This window comes from Triticum urartu, chromosome 7 (assembly GCF_003073215.2).
Source record: "Triticum urartu cultivar G1812 chromosome 7, Tu2.1, whole genome shotgun sequence".
NCBI lineage: Eukaryota > Viridiplantae > Streptophyta > Magnoliopsida > Poales > Poaceae > Triticum > Triticum urartu.
The window spans coordinates 682,524,614-682,545,650 of NC_053028.1; the positions used below are offsets into that span (position 1 = coordinate 682,524,614).

At 48.1% G+C, this 21,037-nt stretch overlaps 1 protein-coding gene across 1 annotated transcript; it reads left to right on the forward strand.

Annotated features, from left to right (window-relative positions):
- The first annotated feature begins 13,835 nt into the window (after window positions 1-13,835).
- LOC125522711 lies at window positions 13,836-18,937 on the forward strand. The gene is made up of 5 exons (XM_048687750.1): window positions 13,836-14,353; window positions 15,807-15,896; window positions 16,698-16,760; window positions 16,866-16,925; window positions 18,438-18,937. The coding sequence occupies exons 1-5, from the start codon at window positions 13,955-13,957 to the stop codon at window positions 18,600-18,602; spliced, it is 777 nt and encodes a 258-aa protein (XP_048543707.1). The 5' UTR covers window positions 13,836-13,954; the 3' UTR covers window positions 18,603-18,937.
- Window positions 18,938-21,037: the final 2,100 nt, after the last annotated feature.

Sequence of the window (21,037 nt, forward strand, 5' to 3'; positions counted from 1 at the left end):
GACCCGTTGACTAAAACCTCTCTCACAAGCAACATGATCAAACCCAGAACTCATTGAGCATTAATCACATAGTGATGTGAACTAGATTATTGACTCTAGTAAACTCTTTGGATGTTGGTCACATGGCGATGTGACCTGTGAGTGTTAATCACATGGCGATGTGAACTAGATTATTGACTCTAGTGCAAGTGGGAGACTATTGGAAATATGCCCTAGAGGCAATAATAAATTAGTTATTATTATATTTCCTTGTTCATGATAATCGTTTATTATCCATACTATAATTGTATTGATAGGAAACTCAGATGCATGTGTGGATACATAGACAACACCATGTCCCTAGTAAGCCTCTAGTTGACTAGCTCGTTGATCAATAGATGGTTACGGTTTCCTGACCATGGACATTGGATGTCATTGATAACGGGATCACATCATTAGGAGAATGATGTGATGGACAAGACCCAATCCTAAGCATAGCACTAGATCGTGTAGTTCGTATGCTATAGCTTTTATAATGTCAAGTATCATTTCCTTAGACCATGAGATTGTGCAACTCCCGGATACCGTAGGAGTGCTTTGGGTGTGCCAAACGTCACAACGTAACTGGGTGGCTATAAAGGTACACTACAGGTATCTCCGAAAGTGTCTGTTGGGTTGGCACGAATTGAAACTGGGATTTGTCACTCCGTGTAAACGGAGAGGTATCTCTGGGCCCACTCGGTAGGACATCATCATAATGTGCACAATGTGATCAAGGAGTTGATCACGGGATGATGTGTTACGGAACGAGTAAAGAGACTTGCCGGTAACGAGATTGAACAAGGTATCGGGATACCGACGATCGAATCTCGGGCAAGTACAATACCGCTAGACAAAGGGAATTGTATACGGGATTGATTAAGTCCTCGACATCGTGGTTCATCCGATGAGATCATCGTGGAACATGTGGGAACCAACATGGGTATCCAGATCCCGCTGTTGGTTATTGACCGGAGAACGTCTCGGTCATGTCTGCATGTCTCCCGAACCCGTAGGGTCTACACACTTAAGGTTCGGTGACGCTAGGGTTATAGAGATATTAGTATGCGGTAACCTGAAAGTTGTTCGGAGTCCCCGATGAGATCCCGGACGTCACGAGGAGTTCCGGAATGGTCTGGAGGTAAAGAATTATATATAGGAAGTGCTATTTCGGCCATCGGGACAAGTTTTGGGGTCACCGGTATTGTACCGGGACCACCGGAAGGGTCCCGGGGGTCCACCGGGTGGGGCCACCTGCCCCGGGGGGGCACATGGGATGTTGGGGGTGCGCCTTGGCCTATATGGGCCAAGGGCACCAGCCCCAAGAGGCCCATGCGCCAAGAGAAGAGGAAAAGGGGAGAGTCCTAAAGGGGGAAGGCACCTCCGAGGTGCCTTGGGGAGGATGGACTCCTCCCCCCCCTTGGCCGCACCCTTCCTTGGAGGAAGGGGCAAGGGCTGCGCCTCCCCCCTCTCCCTTGGCCCTATATATAGTGGGGAAAAGGAGGAGCAACCATACCTAAGGCCTGGCGCCTCCCTCTCCCTCCCGTGACACATCTCCCTCCTCCCGCAGCGCTTAGCGAAGCCCTGTTGGAATCCCGCTACTTCCACCACCACGCCGTCGTGTTGTTGGATCTCCATCAACCTCTCCTTTCCCCTTGCTGGATCAAGAAGGAGGAGACGTCGCTGCTCCGTACGTGTGTTGAACGCGGAGGTGCCGTCCGTTCGGCGCTAGGATCATCGGTGATTTGAATCACGACGAGTACGACTCCATCAACCCCGTTCTCTTGAACGCTTCCGCGCGCGATCTACAAGGGTATGTAGATCCAATCCTCCCTCGTTGCTAGATGACTTCATAGATTGATCTTGGTGACACGTAGTAAAATTTTGAATTTATGCTACGTTACCCCAACCAAAGGACACACGTGCTCGAGGTATTGAGGGAGGATCTAGTGCCAATGTGTTACAGAAGCAGAACTTCCAGCCCCATAAGTTCAAGAACAAGGGCAAGTTTGATGGTAAAGCAAAGTTTGATGGGAAGAATAAGGCTGTGCAACACACGAACTTCAAGAAGAAGAATGGCAAGAAGAAAGGTGCTTGTCATGTGTGTGGGGATCCTGATCATTGGGCTCCTAGTTGTCCTAATCGCTTTGACAAGCGTCATCCTGGGAAAGGCGGCAAGACCGCTAATGTTGTCATTGGAGACACTGACATGAAGGATGTTGGGTATGGTATATTTCCCACTATTCTTTCAGTATGTCATTCTCCTGACTGGTTGATTGACACGGGTGCTAATGTGCATGTATGCGGTGATATTTCCATGTTTTCGTCTTATCAGACCGCAGGGACTTCAACCGTGCTGATGGGCAACGGTTCAAGTGCTTCTGTTCGTGGTGTTGGCACGGTCTATCTGAAGTTTACTTTGGGGAAGATCGTGCGGCTGAAGAACGTGCATTATGTCCCCTCCGTCAATAAAAATCTTGTTAGCGGATCTCTTCTGTGTAGAGATGGCTACAAGCTTGTCTTTGATTCGAATAAATTTGTAATATCCAAGTATGGAACCTTTGTTGGTAAAGGCTATGAGTCAGGAGGCTTGCTTCGTTTATCCTTATCAGACGTTTGCAGTAAAGTTGTTAATCATATTTGCAACAATAGTGAATCCAATGTGTGGCATTCACGTCTTTGTCATGTTAACTTTGGTTGCATGTCGTGACTAGCGAAGTTGAACTTAATCCCTAGTTTCACCACCGTCAAGGGATCTAAGTGTCAAGTGTGTGTGCAAGCTAAGCAACCTCGTAAGTCTCATACGACTGCAGAAATAAGAAATCTTGCACCACTAGAGCTCATACATTCAGATCTATGTGAAATGAATGGTGTGTTGACAAAAGGTGGAAAGAAATATTTCATGACGTTAATTGATGACTCCACTAGATACTGCCGTGTGTATCTTCTGAAGTCTAAGGATGAGGCTTTGAACTTTTTCAAGATCTATAAAGCCAAAGTGGAAAACCAACTTGATCGAAAAATCAAGAGGCTTAGGTCCGACCGTGGTGGAGAGTATTTTTCCAATGAATTTGATGTTTTTTGTGCGGAACATGGTATAATCCATGAGAGGACGCCTCCCTATTCACCTCAGTCAAATGGGGTGGCCGAAAGAAAGAACCGTACTCTAACAGATTTGGTTAACGCCATGTTAGACACTTCGGGTCTCTCCAAGGCATGGTGGGGGGAGGCGATATTGACTGCATGTCATGTCCTAAACCGAGTTCCCACAAAGAACAAAGAGATAACTCCATTCGAGGAATGGGAGAAGAAAAGGTTAAAACTCTCTTATCTGCGAACATGGGGTTGTTTGGCAAAAGTCAACGTTCCAATTCCAAAGAAGCGGAAACTTGGACCAAAGACTGTGGATTGTGTTTTCCTGGGATATGCTTTTCATAGCATTGGCTATAGATTCTTGGTTGTAAAATCTGAGGTACCTGACATGCATGTCGGTACGATCATGGAGTCGAATGATGCGACTTTCTTTGAAGATATCTTTCCCATGAAGGATATGGCTACCTCATCTAATCAGGAGATGCCTAGTTCATCAAATCAGGAACCAGTTACAATTACCGAACCTACAATTTCAATGGAACACTTTGAAAGTCCTGTGGAGGAGAACAATGAAGTTCCTATTAGGAGCAAGAGACAGAGGACTGCAAAGTCCTTTGGTGATGATTTTCTTGTGTACCTCATAGATGACACTCCCAGTTCTATTTCAGAGGCCTATGCATCTGAAGATGCTGACTACTGGAAGGAAGCGGTTCGTAGCGAGATGGATTCCATCTTGGCAAATGAAACCTGGGAGATAACTGATCGTCCTTATGGGTGCAAACCTATAGGATGCAAATGGGTATTCAAGAAGAAGCTTAGGCCTGATGGTACTATTGAAAAGTGCAAGGCTCGGCTCGTGGCTAAGGGTTATACCCAAAAGGAAGGTGAAGACTTCTTTGATACTTACTCACTTGTGGCTCGACTGACCACTATTCGAGTTCTACTTTCACTAGCTGCCTCGCATGGTCTTCTCGTTCATCAAATGGATGTTAAGACTGCTTTCCTAAATGGAGAGTTGGACGAGGAAATTTATATGGAACAACCAGATGGGTTTGTACTAGATGGTCAGGAAGGGAAAGTATGCAAGTTGCTGAAGTCTTTGTACGGACTTAAGCAAGCACCCAAACAGTGGCATGAGAAGTTTGAAAGAACTTTAACAGCTGCAGGCTTTGTTGTGAACGAAGCTGACAAATGTGTGTACTATCGCCATGGTGGGGGCGAGGGAGTTATCCTGTGCTTGTATGTTGATGACATACTGATTTTCGGAACCAATATGAATGTTATTAAGGAGGTCAAGGATTTCCTATCTCGTTGTTTTGAGATGAAGGATTTAGGAGTGGCTGATGTCATTCTGAACATCAAGTTGTTGAGAGACGATGATGGTGGGATTACATTGCTTCAATCTTACTATGTGGAAAAGATCTTGAGTCGCTTTGGCTATAGTGACTGCAAGCCCTCTCCAACACCATATGATGCTAGTGTGTTGCTTTGAAAGAATCGAAGAATTGCTAGAGACCAATTGAAGTATTCTCAGATTATTGGCTCGCTTATGTACTTAGCCAGTGCTACAAGACCTGACATCTCTTTTGCTATTAGCAAACTGAGTCGGTTTGTTTCAAAACCAGGAGATGTGCATTGGAAAGCTCTAGAAAGAGTTTTGCGTTATTTGAAAGGCAGTGCAAATTATGGAATTCACTACACCGGGCATCCAAAGGTGCTTGAAGGGTATAGTGACTCAAACTGGATCTCAGATGCTGATGAGATAAAGGCCACGAGTGGTTATGTATTCACTCATGGAGGTGGCGCTGTTTCTTGGAAGTCTTGCAAGCAGACCATCTTAACGAGGTCAACAATGGAAGCAGAACTCACAGCACTAGATACAGCTACGGTTGAAGCAGATTGGCTTCGCCGGCTCTTGAATGACTTGCCGGTTGTTGAGAAACCTGTACTGGGTGTCCTTATGAACTGCGACAATCAAACCGTGATCACGAAAGTGAGCAGTTCAAAGGATAACATGAAGTCATCAAGACACGTTCAGAGAAGGTTAAAGTCTGTCGGGAAAATGAAAAACTCCGGAGTTATTGCGTTGGATTATATCCAAACGTCTAAAAATCTGGCAGATCCTTTTACCAAGGGTCTATCACGTAATGTGATAGATAATGCATGGAGGGAGATGGGTATGAGCCCACAATATGAGTTGTTCACAGTGGTAACCTATTCTTGTGATCGGAGATCCCGTGAATTAGATGTGGAATACAAGCTGTTGGTCAACTGAGAGGAGAGTATCCTTACTATTCACAATACCACTCCATGAAGATGCAATACTCTCCTAATCTGCATGGCAGGTTGATGTATATCTTAATGTATTCTAAGTGGCTTATTTAAGCAGAGATGTTATCCTGCAGAACATCTTTTGAAGAACACACCTATATGAGTCTGATTGTCAAATGTCGCAATCTATGAGAGTAGGGTTCTCTCTAGTAAACTCATGAAAGGTCACGGAGTATGACGCATAAGCTCCACCCGCGGGGAAGATCCACGGTAGCCACGTACCGGTCAAGGCTTTATGTGAAGCTAGATTTGCAGAAAACTTGCAGTTCAAGGCCCAGTCCACTGTTCAAGTTGCTTACTAGTGTAGCATAGAGTTTTAGGTGGAAGTTCAACTTAACAGTCTCCACTGCAGTACCGGTATATAAAACATTGTTTTGGAACCAAAGGCAAATTTCTGTGTGCCTCTGGGATCTGGTGGGGGATTGCTGGAATTTAGTCTATTTTGGGCAGCCCAATAACTATTTCAGAAATTCCTAATAAATCCTAGAGGCCCACTCAGCCCATTTGTGCAAGGCAAGGGATACTACTAAAGTTTAGTCTCATATTGCTAGTTTAGTGGGAGTTGGACCTCCTTATAAGGGAGGTTCTTTCTCCGCTTGTACGAGCATAAGAATAAGAGGGATATCCACGCGCGCTCCTCCTCCGCCGCCCGCCTCGCCACGCCACGCCTCGCCTCGCCTCGTCACGATGCGACGCGCCGCGCCGCGGGTTGCGGGAATGAGCCGAGCCGATATCTAAATTTTTTCCACGCACTACGGGTATACGAAAGGTCACACGGAAGCTGAAAAGATTTTTACGAAAGTGGAGTTTGAATGCGAACGGTGCAGCTCTTCGGCTGCTGGCTGTTCGCTTCGCCTCCGTCTCTTCGTTTCGCCTCCCGTCGCTGCCCTCTCGCCGCCTTCTCTTGCGCCTATAAAAGGGAGGTCGCTCCTCCCAGAGAGACGCACCAGAACTTCTCCTTCCTCTCGCCACCGGTTCCATTCCCTGAGCTACCGCTGTCTTCCTCATCCCGGCTTGCAGCGTGCACCGCAAGTCGGAAGAGTAGGCCTCCGAAACCGCACCTCTTTGAGTCCTGTACGGGAGAAGGGTGATAAGGTTTTTGGGGAGCGCTCCGCGCGACTACTAACTTCTTCATCACGGACTCCGACGACTACTTCCCCGACGTCGACGACCTCATCGACGACATGGCTGGAGAGGACGTCGACCCCAAGTCCAGTGCTTCTGCTGCTACTGTCCCATACGTATTTATACTCTTTCTGTTAGACGTCCTGCCACAGTTCTTTACTCTAGTTTCTGCCCTACATGTGTTAGGTTCTACTTCATATATGCAACTTGCTATACTGTCTGATCTAGATGTGTTTAGTTACAGTTCATATGTGAAGTTGCTATTTACCTTCTCCTTGTCAAATTGCATGACTTGCTTTATCACTGTTATATTAGTCATGCTTTATCTAGTATTTCTGTTAATAAAATCATTTGGTAAATTGCTCATATTTCCAACAAGTTCTACATATGCTATACCAACAGTATCCAATAAGATGTTTTTGTTTATTGATGACTATCACATTTACTAGTGCTCATTTCATTTCTCAAAGTAGTGAGTCTTGGCTACCAAGACCACATCTATTGTGGATTGCGGTGCATCACTAGAAAACAAAAATTGCAAGAAAATCCTTGGTCAGTCTCAAAATTGTATATTGTAAAGTAAAATACACCACAAATCCTAAAACAGTTCGAGGGGTGTCAAATAAGTGCTAATATAATGAAAATGCACATTTGGGCCCTAAAAGTTTGCTAAGTGTGCCACCCGCGGTCCTATTTGTACTACATCAACTTTGACTTGCACAGGTCATAGGTTGATCACCCCCTCCCCCCAAAAAAAAAGGTCATATGTTCTAATTTTTACCCTCCAAACGTACGCGGATGTTGTCTAGCCATCAACCTGACCAAGCCATCCATCCCATTCCCCTTAGTCTCTCGCAAGATCCAATCATTGCCATCCCGCATCTGCGTTGCCACTAATCGTGCTCTTCCATAACCACCTTCATCTTGCTCTTCTACTTGGTTCGTCGCTGCTAGTGCCAGCTCCACCACGTGTGGCAGTGAACCACGGCGCAGAAGGGGTCGGGGCCTCTCTCTTGATGGTCCGCCTACCGATGCGAGGATGTTGGGCGCCGGCACTGGACCAGATGAAGATGGGTCCTACCACCGCGGCCTTGCCGTGGCAAATATATTCGTTTTGACTATCAAAATTACTTTTTATGACAATGGCAACTCTATTTATTTGACAATGGAAATTTTCTTTTTTCATGGTGTATTGTTTTCGTTATCTCATCATGGCAAATTTACATCTTAGACTATCGGCCATTCTATTTTTGGACCATGGCAAAAGTTATTTTAGCTTTTGCCATGTCACTCAATATAGTTTTGACCATATTAGTAATACAATTCTTGCCATGCACAAAAACATTTTATATAAGGCAAAGTTGTTAAAACATTTGCCATGGCAAATTCACTTTATGGCCATTGTCAAATTTCTTTTTTTAGACAATGTCAAACTTGACCATGGCAAATTTATTGTTTGGACCATGGAAAAATTATTGTTTGGACCATGGCAAATTCATTGCTTGGACCATGCAAATTTGTTTTGTTTTGGCAATGGCAAATTTCTTTCTAAACACCCAAAAAAAACTTTTATCTTATACAATATCATATATTTTTATTTGGATTTTTTGTAACATGGCAAATTTGTTTGTCAAAGCATGTTAAATTATGTTTTGTTTACCATGGCAAATTACTTGTACATCGCATAGCAGATGTCTTTTTTATGAGACTTTTTCACAATTGTTCTTCTTCAAAAAGAAAATTGCCATCATCTTAGTTGAAACAATGGCCACTTCTAGGTTAAAACATAATGTTTTTTGTTTTATATTTTTTCCATGCATGACAATTGTAACATTTTTATATATGGCATTTCACATACAACAATGACAGATACTTTTTGTGTGCATAGTTGCTTGATCCATTTGAACATGATAGCTGCTTTGTTAAATTATGTTTTGTTTCAAGAAATGTTTCGTTCGATCTGGACATATTAGATATCCTTCTGAATAGTAATGGACTCCTGCGGCATGGTAGCTCCAATGAGTGCGCCACCACCGCTGATGCATACGCTTTTGTAGTATATCGCTCTGCACAGCCCAGGAGAGTTGGCAAGACGAGAGTGGTGAGAATGAATCTTTTGTTCCTCCCCTAACCCCATAGGGTAAACTCTCCCTTTCAGACCTTGTCAGGGAACCCGTCGATTCACCTCCCCTCTGCCTTCCGCTCTGGTGGCCGGGAGGAGAATTCTGATGCCTCCACTCCGGTTAGTAGTTTAAGTCAGGGTTTGTTAGTCTTCGCAGGTGCGGCGCTCGGGGCAGATGGCAGCACTTCTTCTTCGAGTTTGTCTTCCGAGCTCCGTTCCTCCTCGAGCTTTTCCATCAGGACGTAGTCGATGGAGCTCTGGCGTAAATTCCTGCCGTCTCCTTGGGAGGTGAATTTAGGGTTTCTTATCATATGGCGAGATTTCATGTACGGTGTTTCAGATCTATTCAAGGATTTAACATTGACGACTGCGGCTCCAGGGCGCTAGTCATTAGGACACGTACACGAAGACTTCCCAGTTGTTATCGACAAAGTCAAGCCGGCTCCAGTAAAGGAGCGGCGATAGCGGCTGTAGAGGTTTTTGACAGTCTTGGTATCTCAATGTACTTTTTATTATATTTGAGGTGTTTTATACTTTCAGTGAATTTATTAATAGATCTCACTCATTTTTGTAAAAAAAAAAATCGCTCTGATCTCAAGGCAGCAGCCGTCTCCTTCCTCGCTTTCCCCTTTGCAAATCACGATTCAACATCTCGAACGCCCCCGCCGGCGTGAAACGCCCCGCTGCTCGTCACATCCTCACCGGTGAGCTCCTCTACACCAAGCACAACACCCCTGCTCGGCGCGCTGAATCCCGTCGGTAGCAGAGCTCGCGACGCCGTACTTTGCCGAGATGCAGCCAGCAGGTCAATATCGTGTAGCTAGGACACATCCGGCGAAGCCGAGCTGAGGAGGTGGTCATGAACGGAGCGCCGGTGGCTGCCGGGAAGCGAGGAGCCGGGTTGTGAACGGCTGGGAGTAAAAGCTTTGGTGCTCTGGTGCTTCCGCAACGGAGCCAGCTTTCGTAGGCGGTGACTAGCAAGAGTGGATGCCGGAGAAGGAACGGGGATCCAGGACCTTTTTGAGCTTGCGGCGGCCGCGACGACGAGCGAGCGTGGACGTCATAGAAGAAAGGGGATCGGGATTTGGTATGGGAACAGGATTAGCGACTTTTTATTGGGAAAAACATAGAGGATTAATTGGCAGGTTGCATTGAGATTCGTTTTTGGCAGTGCCCTCTCGGGAAGAAGGTCTCACGATCGGGATTTTCCACCGCGGATCCTACTCCAAGCTTCAAGTCCAAGCACACCCCGTGCTGGCTGCTGTTTTGCGTCCTACGCCTCGAGTCTCCTCACCGACTGCCATCACGGTCCCACCTCGGGCTCCCCGGTCATCCCCTCGCCTGCACAGTCTCCGGTCGGCGCCCATCCACGTCGTCGTCGGACCGGGTCGGCGTCAAAGCGAGCACACCCCACACGCTGCGCCGTCCTGCCACTGACACTGGGGCCACCCTCCAGAACCCCACCGGTAAGCGGCGTCGGTCGTCTAGAGTCCAGAGTGACGCGAGGCTGGAGGAGGACGTGGCGGCCCGCGCGGCGCGTCCCGTAGCTAAGCAGTTTTATTGTACACTTTTCCTATTATGCCTTCTCAAAGCAGTGGTTAGCTAAGCTACCAAGGCCATATCGATGTGAGATGTGATGAAACACTAGAAAAATGCATTCTTATAGAAACTTATTCAGAAAAATAATCAATCAGTGCCGAATTTATAATTTTATACTATTAATTCCATTTAAGTCTGTTACAGGACCTATATCTTGTTCACATCATCATTCCGATGTAAATGTTTACTTTAATTATAGTTTATTTTAGATGTTTCCTTTGTTTATTTGGAGGCATTTCATTTTATAAAAAAGAGACCTTTTGGAAGATTCCATAAAACTGTTCTTCTTTGCTTTTGCTTACCATGTCATGTTTCTATTATACAATTCCATGTTTTTGTTGCCCTCTTGCGAAAGGATAGTGTTTCACTTGATAAGCTGTTGAATAGCTATCACTGAGTTTGTTGACCTCTTGTGATCCTGTCTGAGGCCTATCTTCAGGCTTCAGTGATGACACCCCATCTGAACCAACACTGAACCTGCATGCTATCGTAGCAGGATGCTTAGTGTTCAACTGTTTAATGGCGGCAAGCCAACTGTTGTTTAACATATACTCCTCCGTTCCTAAATATTTGTCTTTTTAGAGATTTTAAATAGATTACCACATACGGATGTATATAGACATATCTTAGAATTTAGATTCGCTCATTTTGCTCTGTATGTAGTCACTTGTTGAAATCTCTAGAAAGACAAATATTTAAAAATGGAGGGAGTATATGCTATTTTGGGTCCATTTCCCGTTCCTGCAAAGGGCCCTCCACTTTTGTGCACGGTTCTTGGGTTTTAACCTTGAGATTTTAATTACCACCTGAGATCACATTGTCATGATGTATGTAATCTATACAAAAAAAATTATTTCAAAAAGATGTATAATGTATTACAACTGTTACGGTGATTGGCGATTTTAGGGGCCGTCCATGCTCTATAATCTGACGGTGATAAAATTAGAGTTACAAGGAGTTACGAGAGTGAAATTACATGAAATTACAAAGTAATGGTGGGACCGGTACCAAAATTAGGTGGGATACTCTTTTTATGTTTTATAAAAGGGTGTATCCGTTATTTTTACCACCGTCAAGGCCTTCCGCGTGAGGCCCCTCCTCAGCTGTTAACACGTACGTCATTCCTGATCCAAATCTCAAAGTACCTCCTAATGTTCATAATGTATACAGATGAAACTTCATGTATGACATGTTAATTTGCTCCAATGTTGCCAAATGCTGCCTTTTCATCAAGTTGTTTGTAACGCTTTTATATTAGTTTATGGAGGGAGTACAGAAGAAGCCAGCGGTAAAACTCACAACTAAACAAAACAAAATAAAGTTTCTCAGCTCAGGTAATGAGACCGGCACCTCTTCTTCCCTGTCAGCACGCACGGTCAGAGATCCCGATTTTCGCTTCCTCCCCTATGCACGGTTAATAAATTTATCGGGTTAGCCGTCAGGTACCACCATCGGAGATGGTCTGGGTACCGGAGCCTTCAGGGAGCCACTGTTAGTCCGTCGGTGCATGTCTTGGGCTGGAATGTTGAGGTCGGGGAACACGAATCCGCCAGAATGCTCACCAACTTACTGTGCATTCATTTGATGCCGCTCCTCCTCTTGAGACCGGATCCTCTTCCGCTTGCTCGAGGAGGAAGAATGCTCCAGCCTTGTCTGTAAAATTTGTCACAAGGGACCCCGGATCGACAGCGGCAGAGTGGACTCTTTCTTTCTTTTTACTGAACACAAAACTCTGTTGTGGGTTATTTTACTTTATTTTTTGATATAGCTTACCACTCATGCCAAGTGATGTGGATTTTTTATTGATTTTTTAAATAAAGTTTGTACTCCAAAAGAGAGATGGCTTTCTTTTTTATTTTTGCGAGGGAAGAGAGACCGCCCCCCAGCTGAATCTTAGTGCAGCTCGAGAAAAAATGTTTGTCTGTCACATGACAAGGTGTCATTGTGCCCTTCCCTGGCCTGTCCGCCTCATCCCACCGGAACTCCTCCCATCTCATCCTTAGGGCTCGACTGAAGCATTCAATGTTCTTGACACCCAAACCATCATATTTTTCAGTGAGCAAACTTGCTTTCAGTTTACCAGGCTTTTCCCATCAATATTTGCATCGCCCGCCTCCCAAAGAAAATTTCTTCGCAGCTTGTCCACTTTTTTGATAAGCCATTTGTCTAGTGGAAAGGCAGTGAAGAAATATGTAGTTGTTGCCGTTATCACCGAGTTTGACATAAACCAACCTTCCCATCCTATTAAGATACCTACCTTTTCTCAGAGTCAATTTGCCTACAATTTTGTGGATTGTAGGTTGAACCTAAACTCTTTTTGGCTTTCTGACTCCCGAAGATAGCCCCAAGTACTGGCATGGGAGATTCTCCAGCATAATCCCAAACTCAGCCAATATAGGTTGCATATTCATATTCAAGCAGGAAATGGGGGTAGGCCACCAACTTTGCCATGTTTGTTTTCAACCCAGAAGCACTCCCAAATAGCCGGAGAATGCCGTGCATCGTAGCAATAAGATCCTCCCTCACTGGATTGATGAAGAATGTAGCATCGTCCGCATAAAAGCTAGACCAAAATCAAGCAACCCACCACAAGATACGCCACCAATTAAGTGTATGTGTGTATATATGGCCGTCTATGTCTGTACTGTGTTTATAAAAGATACGCCACCAATGACCATGTCTTGTTCTCCGATGAAAACTTACGGATAAGAAAGAAGATGTTTTACAAACATCGTGAATATGCCGAAGCGTATTACACATGCGTAATCAGACCCAGGTGAGCAGGAGAACACATGGGTTGCTCAGCCTCCCTAGAAGATGATTTACAACATGCATGAGACGGTACTAGTATCCCCTCGAAAAACAAGACGGTACTAGTAGCATAATTACATTTGGTTCGATGTACTCGGTGCGCCATCCCGAAGGACACAAGAGAGCAACGGAAGGCGACGCTCTTTTGGTGCTGGAAATGAGTAAAAAAGAAAGAAATGGAATCAGGCGGCACAGCAGCTTGCACGAGCTATACGGAAGGAACGCATTCTGACTGCCACTGGGCATTTCTTTCCTCTCCCCCCCGATCACCGCCGGCAGCCGCTTTTGTAGATCGCTGTGCGGAAACCAAGAGCGAGGCCTCCACTACCACCTTCTCCTCCAAGCACACCCGTGCCGTGCTGCTGTCTTGCCTCCTACGCCTTGACTTTACCCTGCCCTCCTCACCCACTGACCCCACGGTCCCACCTCGCCGGTCATCCCCTCGCCTGCACAGTGCCCGGTCGGCGCCCATCCACGTCGTCGGCGTCGAAAGAAAGCCAGTTCGGACGCACCATACCGTCCATTTCGCTGACATGCGGGGCCCCACCGGTAAGCGGCGTCGGTCCTCTATAGTCCAGAGTGACGCGGGGTAGGAGGAGGACGTGGCGGCCCGCGCGGCGCGTCCCGTAGGTGCCGCAGCCCGTAGGAGAGAGGAGTGGAGAGGGGTGGGGCCGACGGCCATTCCGCGCTTCTAATTATTATTCGGGCCATTTAAAAGGGACGCCACGGCGTGGCGTTGGTTGGCCTCCGTTCCACTCCACGCACGCCCCCCTCATTTCCAGTCCACCTTCCCACCCATCGCCCTGCCTGCCTGCCTCTTCCCTTCTTCCCTCTGCTGTCCACTCACCGGACGCCATGACGGAGGACGCCGAGGGATGTGTTGCTGTGGCGGTGGCCGAGGCGGCGGGCATCATCTGCTCGCTCCGCGCGGCCGACCTCGCCGGGTGGACGCCGCCCTGGAAGGCCAGCGGGCCGCCGTCGTCCGAAGCCGCGGCGAAGGAGGAGACGGCCTGGCCGGCGGTTGCGCGGGGGAAGCGGACGCGGTCGTCGCGCTCTGGCTCCGCGGCCAACAAGAACAAGGGGCGATGGGCCCGCGGCAGCCCCGCGTCTCCGCTCGACTACAGCGGCGGGTCCGGCTCCGGCGCGTCCACCAGCGGCGGCGAGGACGGCGCCTTCTGCTCGCCCCTGGCCACCGCCCGCGGGCACGCCGTGGTCACACCCACCGCCGCCCCAGCTTCTTCCTCCCTGGCCAAGGTACGTAGGCGAGCGCGCGCGCGTCCCCATCTGCAGTTGCTGCTTTCTTCTTCCCCTCCATTCTTTCTCCTGTCTGTCTCCTTTCTCGTGGTTGGCTGCCTGCCTGCTTTGCGTGCTTTCCGTTCGTTCGTTTGGCACGGACGAAACTACCCCTCCACGGGGTCACCACCGAGAGAGGGAGGGGAAGAGCAACGGCAACGGTGGATGACTTGGCGATGAAACATCGCTTTTCCTCCGCACCTCACCCGCTTTTTGTTCGCCTGACCTTTTCTCACATCTTTTATCTTTTTCCGTTACCTTTTCTCTCGCATGTTTTCTTCCGTCGAACTCCAGACACCCCGCTTCTTGTTCCACAGATCCATCGTCCTCGCATCAAAAGTCCAATTGACGGGCGTCAGCTCTGAATGTCAAACCACCACGCCCCCCTACTTAATTCGCAGTAGAAATACATGTCAATGGCTTCTTATTTTTTTTATCGCCATGGCCATTCCGTTCCATTCTACGGTACTAGTACGTGTCGTGTGCTAGCCTGCAACACTCATGCAGCTCCTTCCGTGGCAATTCACAGCGGTTGGTGCGGTGGCGTGGGGATCCGACTCCTCACCACGAGCTTTCACGCCTTTCCCCAAACCACAGTCCTTCGTGAGGGCAGTGTGGTCATTTATCCTTGCGTGCGTTTGGATTTTTCTCCTCGCGCCGCGGTGGCAGGCAGTTGGGACTTGGGACTCTCGGCGTCAAACCGGCGCGTCGGCGTTTGGTGGTCGGAGGGCTCCACGTGGCCCCCGCCGATTGGCTAGGCCGTGTGCCCGCGTCGCGCGCTGCCTACGGCGTGTCGCGGACATGCATGGCCGTGCCGCCGGACACGGAGGCGGGGGCGACGGTGCTAGATACGGCCTGTCACGGCCACTTGCCTCCCGCCACGTGTACCGCCAGCGCCAGCAGCCCCCACGACGCCTTTCGGTTGGTGACGCACGCGGTACACTTAACGCTTTCCCAAACCGTACCTGCATGGCCTCGCACAGGCCCCACACGTCATTGTCCCCGTCGAAGAGAAACCATTTTTCTATCTATATATTTATTCACTTATTTAAAAACTCCAAGTGTGTAGATAGGGTGACAGATGAGCACTGCCGATGGACCGATTCAAAAACTCAAAACCGTAATGCGTTTCACGTGATTTGGCGAGTAGAAATGTGTGCATGCATGCACGAGCGGGGCTGGTGCATTGTTGGTGGGGAGTTAGTTTGGCCGGCTGGCTCATCCATCTCATCATTCCTTGCATGCCTTCACCCAGTTTCCTTTCTTTTTGATTGATAATAAAGAACGTGTGTCCTCTGCTGTTGCTTTCTTTGCGCTGGTCGTTGGTTGGTTCCACTCTCGCTTTCTTCTTTATACCAGCACCAGCAGCATATCCTAGCTAACAACTGATCTTGTAATTGCTCTTGTGCTGCAGGTTGGCTCTGCGGGAGGAGCACGGCGCCCATTGATCCTGCCGGTGCCGCCGCTGCCCCGCATCGCCGGCCAGAGGTCGCGGAAGAAGATGGTAAGTTCGACACTCGCTCTCTAGTCTCTATCATACATTGAAAGCAAGTTTGGCTGGTCGTAGTATAGTAGTACAAAGGCATGTTTAGATAGCTAGGCAGGCATTTTTCAGCATTTGGTTCATAGGATAAAAATGTTGTAGGAATAGGAAAATCATAGAAAGTGAGATGACATACATCTCAGTTTCTATAGAGAAAGAGATGTCATTTGATGCATAGGATAGGAATTTTTCCATTGAGTCTTAGCTAATGTTTTTTTCCTTTAAAATGTGAAGGATTGATTCCTATCCTATATAGGAATAGGAATCCATTCCTACAAACCAAAGGGTCTCAAAAAAATTTTCCTGTGTAAATTATATCCTATAGAAATCCTATGACCTACAAACCAGAGGAGGCCTTATTGGGCCTATACCGCGTCAGCAGTTGGGCACAGTCCACGCAGACGGAGTCGGTCGTAGGAGAAGCGAGGCTGTTCAAATGGCTGGCATTCTTAATTGTTTTTAGTAGCTTGGCCTGGTGGAATAAAGCGTGTGGTGCAACCACTTGCTGCCATTGGAATCGAAGAGAGGGAGAGGCAGGCGGGCAAAAGCGCTTGTGGTATCCAAAGGACCAGAAAGGCAACAAAGCTGCCTGCCCAAAAATATCCTCGCCTCATCAACGCCGGATGGTCGGTCCGGTCCTGTCCCAACTCATGACCGATTGCATCAGATTGCCCATAAAGAAATGGTGAAGGAGAAACATAGATTAGCATATGTTTTTTGGCTTGCTTGATCTAGGCTGAACTTGTGGTTTGGTTTTTGCAGAGGCTCCCGGAGGTCAAGCAGATGGTGCTGTCCCTGTCGGCAGAGAATGTCGGCCTTCGCCAGGTAATTAACCCCCCCTTTTTTTTGAATTTCCCCTTCTACAAATTCTGTCGGCAATTTCACACAAATTTGCATCTAAATTCTTATTATTTGCTTTCTTTTGAACAGGAGATGGAGTCGCTGCAGAGGGCCTGCATGGCGCTGTCAAAGGAGAACGGCAGGCTAGAGGTGAGTAGCATGCACGCGCACCACGATACCAATCTTAACTTCTCCGTAGCATTAGCATAGATAGATGCCTCCAGGTTGGGCGGGACCCGAGAGTGCGCAATCATAAGCACAAAGAAAGAGAGAAAAATCGGTTCGGGGCCTCCATTTGCGTGGTAGAGCAGCCTTAAAGCGCAAGTGAATGAATCGATGGCAAAAGAAGAAGAAATTATGGACCGTCCCGAGCCTCCCAGCGGGGCACAACTGGGTGGGTCCTGGCTTAATCTATTTGTGCCGTGGTTCCTACTAGTAGTACGATTTTTTGGGTTTGGTCGAGGAGTGTGGCTTTGATTTCATGGTCGCATTCCTCTCAACCACCCTTCTTGTTGTTCTTCTTCCTTGGGGAAGAAAATTGAGTGCGGCCCGTGCCGTCCGGATAAGCTTTAGGCAGGCAGGTTTAGACGTGGGTTTCTGTCGTCGTCTTCGTCTTGAGGTGGCGTCGCTGTCCATGGGCCCGGCGGGGTAAGAATGATGTGCCTACGGCCCTACGTAGTACAGCGAGTTGAAAGACCTGATCGGTCCCATTAGCCAGAATTCCTGCTCCGTTATAAGACATTTTTAGGCTGGACTGGATGGAACGAGACTTGCCTGCTCTCGGCGTGTGCCCATCCGTGCTCCCGCATACATGGCTTAATTTGATTGGAAAAAATAAGGTCCGGCCCCATCCCCTTGAAATCAGGGAAAGATGATTAGATTAGAAAGAAAAAAAAAGACAACCGTAGAATGAAGTGAGAGCACGATAAAAGCATGAGAAGGGAGCAGGCAAGCCGAATCCTGGACCTAAATGGATCTGCGCGCACCTACCCGGCCGGGCACGACGATCCCGTGCCCTTCTTTAATGCCTGCAGCAGCGCTGCCGCCATTACTATAGTCGAAGATGCATGGTGTACGTACCACCATCCTCGTCTCAGCCACGGCTGCCTGCCACCCAGGTCTCATCTGGCCGGTACGGCTGGCCTCTAGTGTGTGGCCGTGTGGTCTGTACAGTGTCACCACACACGTAGGTGAACAAGTTGCACTGTGGTGGCAATATATTTTGGCCGGCCCAACCCACTGAAATGGTCCCTGCTTGTGTTTGCTTTGTCCCTGCTCTCCTCTTGTCTATCATTCCACGGTCAGGGGGTTTGCTTTTTCCAGCCAGCGCTGTGATGGCCAACATGTTCGACCTGCTAATATAACTAGTGATTCGTACATTACGCGCTTCATCACAGTGGTCCTTATTGATCCGGGTTCGATTTGCTACCTGAATTTCAACTGCTGGTTGTGTGTGTTGCTTAGCTTGTACTCCCCCTTTCCTAAATATTTGTCTTTCTAGGCATTTTAAATGACTACTACATACGGATGTATGTAGACATATTTTAAAGTGTAGATTCACTTATTTTGCTCCGTATATAGTCACTTGTTGAAATGTCTAGAAAGATAAGTATTTAAGAATGAAGGGAGTACTACGTACTAACTTTTCCTTCTGACCTGCAGACAAGGCTTGAGCATTCGTCCTCGGGCAAGCGGAAGGGGATCGGCTCCCAACAGGAGGAGCGGCGACAAATGAAGCCGCAGCAAGCCGGTGGCGGCTTCGCGCTCCCGGACCTCAACTTTTCGGCGCAGGATGTCGTCGCCGACGCACCGGCGGCGGCTCCGTGACGGCTCCGGACCGGAACCAGGCCGTCTCCGGTGGCGGCGCCTGACGGCTAACCTGACAAGTTTATTAACCGTGTATAGGGGAGGAAAGCGGTCGATCTCTTACCGTGCGTGGCGTGCTGCCAGGGAAGAAGAGGAGTGAAGTCTGACCGGTCTCATTACCTTAGCTGATAAACATTTTTCTTTTGTCTAGTTCGAGGTTTCACCGCCCGCTTCTTCTTGTGTACCAAACTACCAATGTAGCTCAAGTTTCAGGCGTGCTACTTGGTTCCTGTAAACAAACAAACAAACAAACAAACACAGTACGTTAGGTGAGCTGTTGATGCTCTCTTGTTGAATCTGCCCAGCGGCGCTTAAGTGCCAGTGACACACATGAAGTTCCACTTGAGTCCGTTAAATCTTCTCGGAGAAGACTTGTGTAGAATACATAAACGTGACAATGTGATCTTCGAGTGGTAAGTAAAACTCAAGGTTACAAATCCCTGCATATACGGAAACTTTAATCAAGTACAAGCTCAAACCCTGCACAAATGTGGAGCATTTTCGGACCTGGATCTTGACCCCAGGGGTGTCAATCTTCTCGTGTAACTATAAAGCGCTGCACACTTTCAGACTTTATGAACTTTGACCAGGTTCGTAGAGAAAAATATGTATATATACAATACCAAAAATATAAATATGAAACTACATCGTATGATGAATCTAATGATATATGTTTGGCATCCTAGATGTAAACATTTTCTCCTTAAGCTTGGTCAAAGTTTGTGAGGTTTGATTTAAAAAAAAATACGCTACATTATGAAACGGACGGACTATATTATTCAACAGAGTCTGACAAAACAAATACATGAAATCACCCCAGAGCCACCTTCCTCGCTATTGATGCCGCTACACCCGTTAGTCTGATGATGTGCCTTGATCTCGTACCAATGCGCACCATCTAATCCGGTGGCTTTACCATGCTGCCCCACAGCAAACCAAGAGCATCGACCGGTCTATCAGACCATCAGCGCGCACTGCATGCACACGCTCCGGAATCCACCGTTGTCATATTTCACCGTCCGAACTTCAGGAGAGATCATCACATTGACCTTGCCAGGCCTAACTGTCGTCGATGCCAGACAACACCAACACCTTGCATGCGTTTATCAACACATGTCCAACGTTGAGACCCGCCGACGAGGTAGAAGCCACACCGCACCACCTCTTGGCCCCTCCTGCAAGCACCTGCTCCATAACAATACCCCTGGAAGGAGAATGACACCGAAGGTTCCATCATTTTCTGATTAGGGAGACCCAGATCTAGGGTTTCTCCTAGAGCAGCCCGAGCGAGGTGATGCCGGCAGGTGCCACCGGATAGCATATCTGGGCCACATCGCCGCCGCCGCCACCAACACCCAACACACCCACCACCTGAGGCCAGACGTACCACCCGCCACCAGACGAAGCCGTCAGGAGCGGGTCATGTTTAGCCTCTCGACCCTACGCACTGGCCCGTCAACTCTGGCCCGCACCGTCTGCACGCGCGTGTTGGGAAACATAGTAGAAAACAGGAAAATCACCCTACAATCAATATCCCACATCACTATGAAGATGCATATAGAGCTTAGCTCGGATCGTTAGCAACTTCGAGTTGCAGCGGAAGAAGTGCTGGTGTAGATCATTGATGAAATCCCACATACTGTTCACAGACGATCCATCGGACCGAAGACCGAAAGCACAACCTCTCTACGGATTGCACACGTACGGGACTCACGATGCAATAGCGCTTTGACGTCCAGAGCTTGACGTCGCCGGAGAACTAGAGGAGGGAGGAAGAGAACCACAAACGGCTTTTCTGTTATGAGGACTAGAGAGAAATGAATCTAGATCGAAGAACTAGATGAACTACAAAGAAGGGGCCACCCGGAACAAAAGGGACTTGTGTATCTAGGGGCACGCCCCCTTTGAGTATATATATAGGTAGAGGGAGAGGGGGAGGCCGACTTGGAGAGGAGCTCCCCCTTGCACCAACCTACGGGAGGAGTCCTCCAACTCCCGTCTCCTCACCCCCCCCCCCCCCCCCCCCCCCCCCCCCCCCCCCCCTAGCTTGTCCCAACAAGCCCTAGTGGAGGGGGCGCCTGACCTACCGTGTGATCAGCAAGACAGAGTTCTCTTTGCGGCGGCTACGTCGGTGACAATTGGCAATGGGGAGATTGGTTGCTTCGTGGAGTCCACCTAGCTCCACGCCTCCCAATGTGGCTTATTGCACCGGCGAGGTATGATCACTCCAGGGGAAGGGAAGATCAGTTAAGGACGCATTGCTAAACAACAAGTGGCTTGGGGATATTAGATACAACAACCTGACTAACGTGATGCTGGTGGATTTTCCAGCGGCTGTGGGCCTTGCTTAGATCATCCGTCCTGCCCTTACGGCTCGAGGTGCCAGATAAGATCCT

Coding starts and splice junctions, on each gene's coding strand:
- LOC125522711 (XM_048687750.1), top strand. CDS start 13,955: ATGACGGAGGACGCCGAGGGATGTGTTGCTGTGGCGGTGGCCGAGGCG. Junction 14,354..15,806: donor CTTCTTCCTCCCTGGCCAAG/GTACGTAGGCGA, acceptor CTTGTGCTGCAG/GTTGGCTCTGCGGGAGGAGC. Junction 16,761..16,865: donor AGAATGTCGGCCTTCGCCAG/GTAATTAACCCC, acceptor TCTTTTGAACAG/GAGATGGAGTCGCTGCAGAG.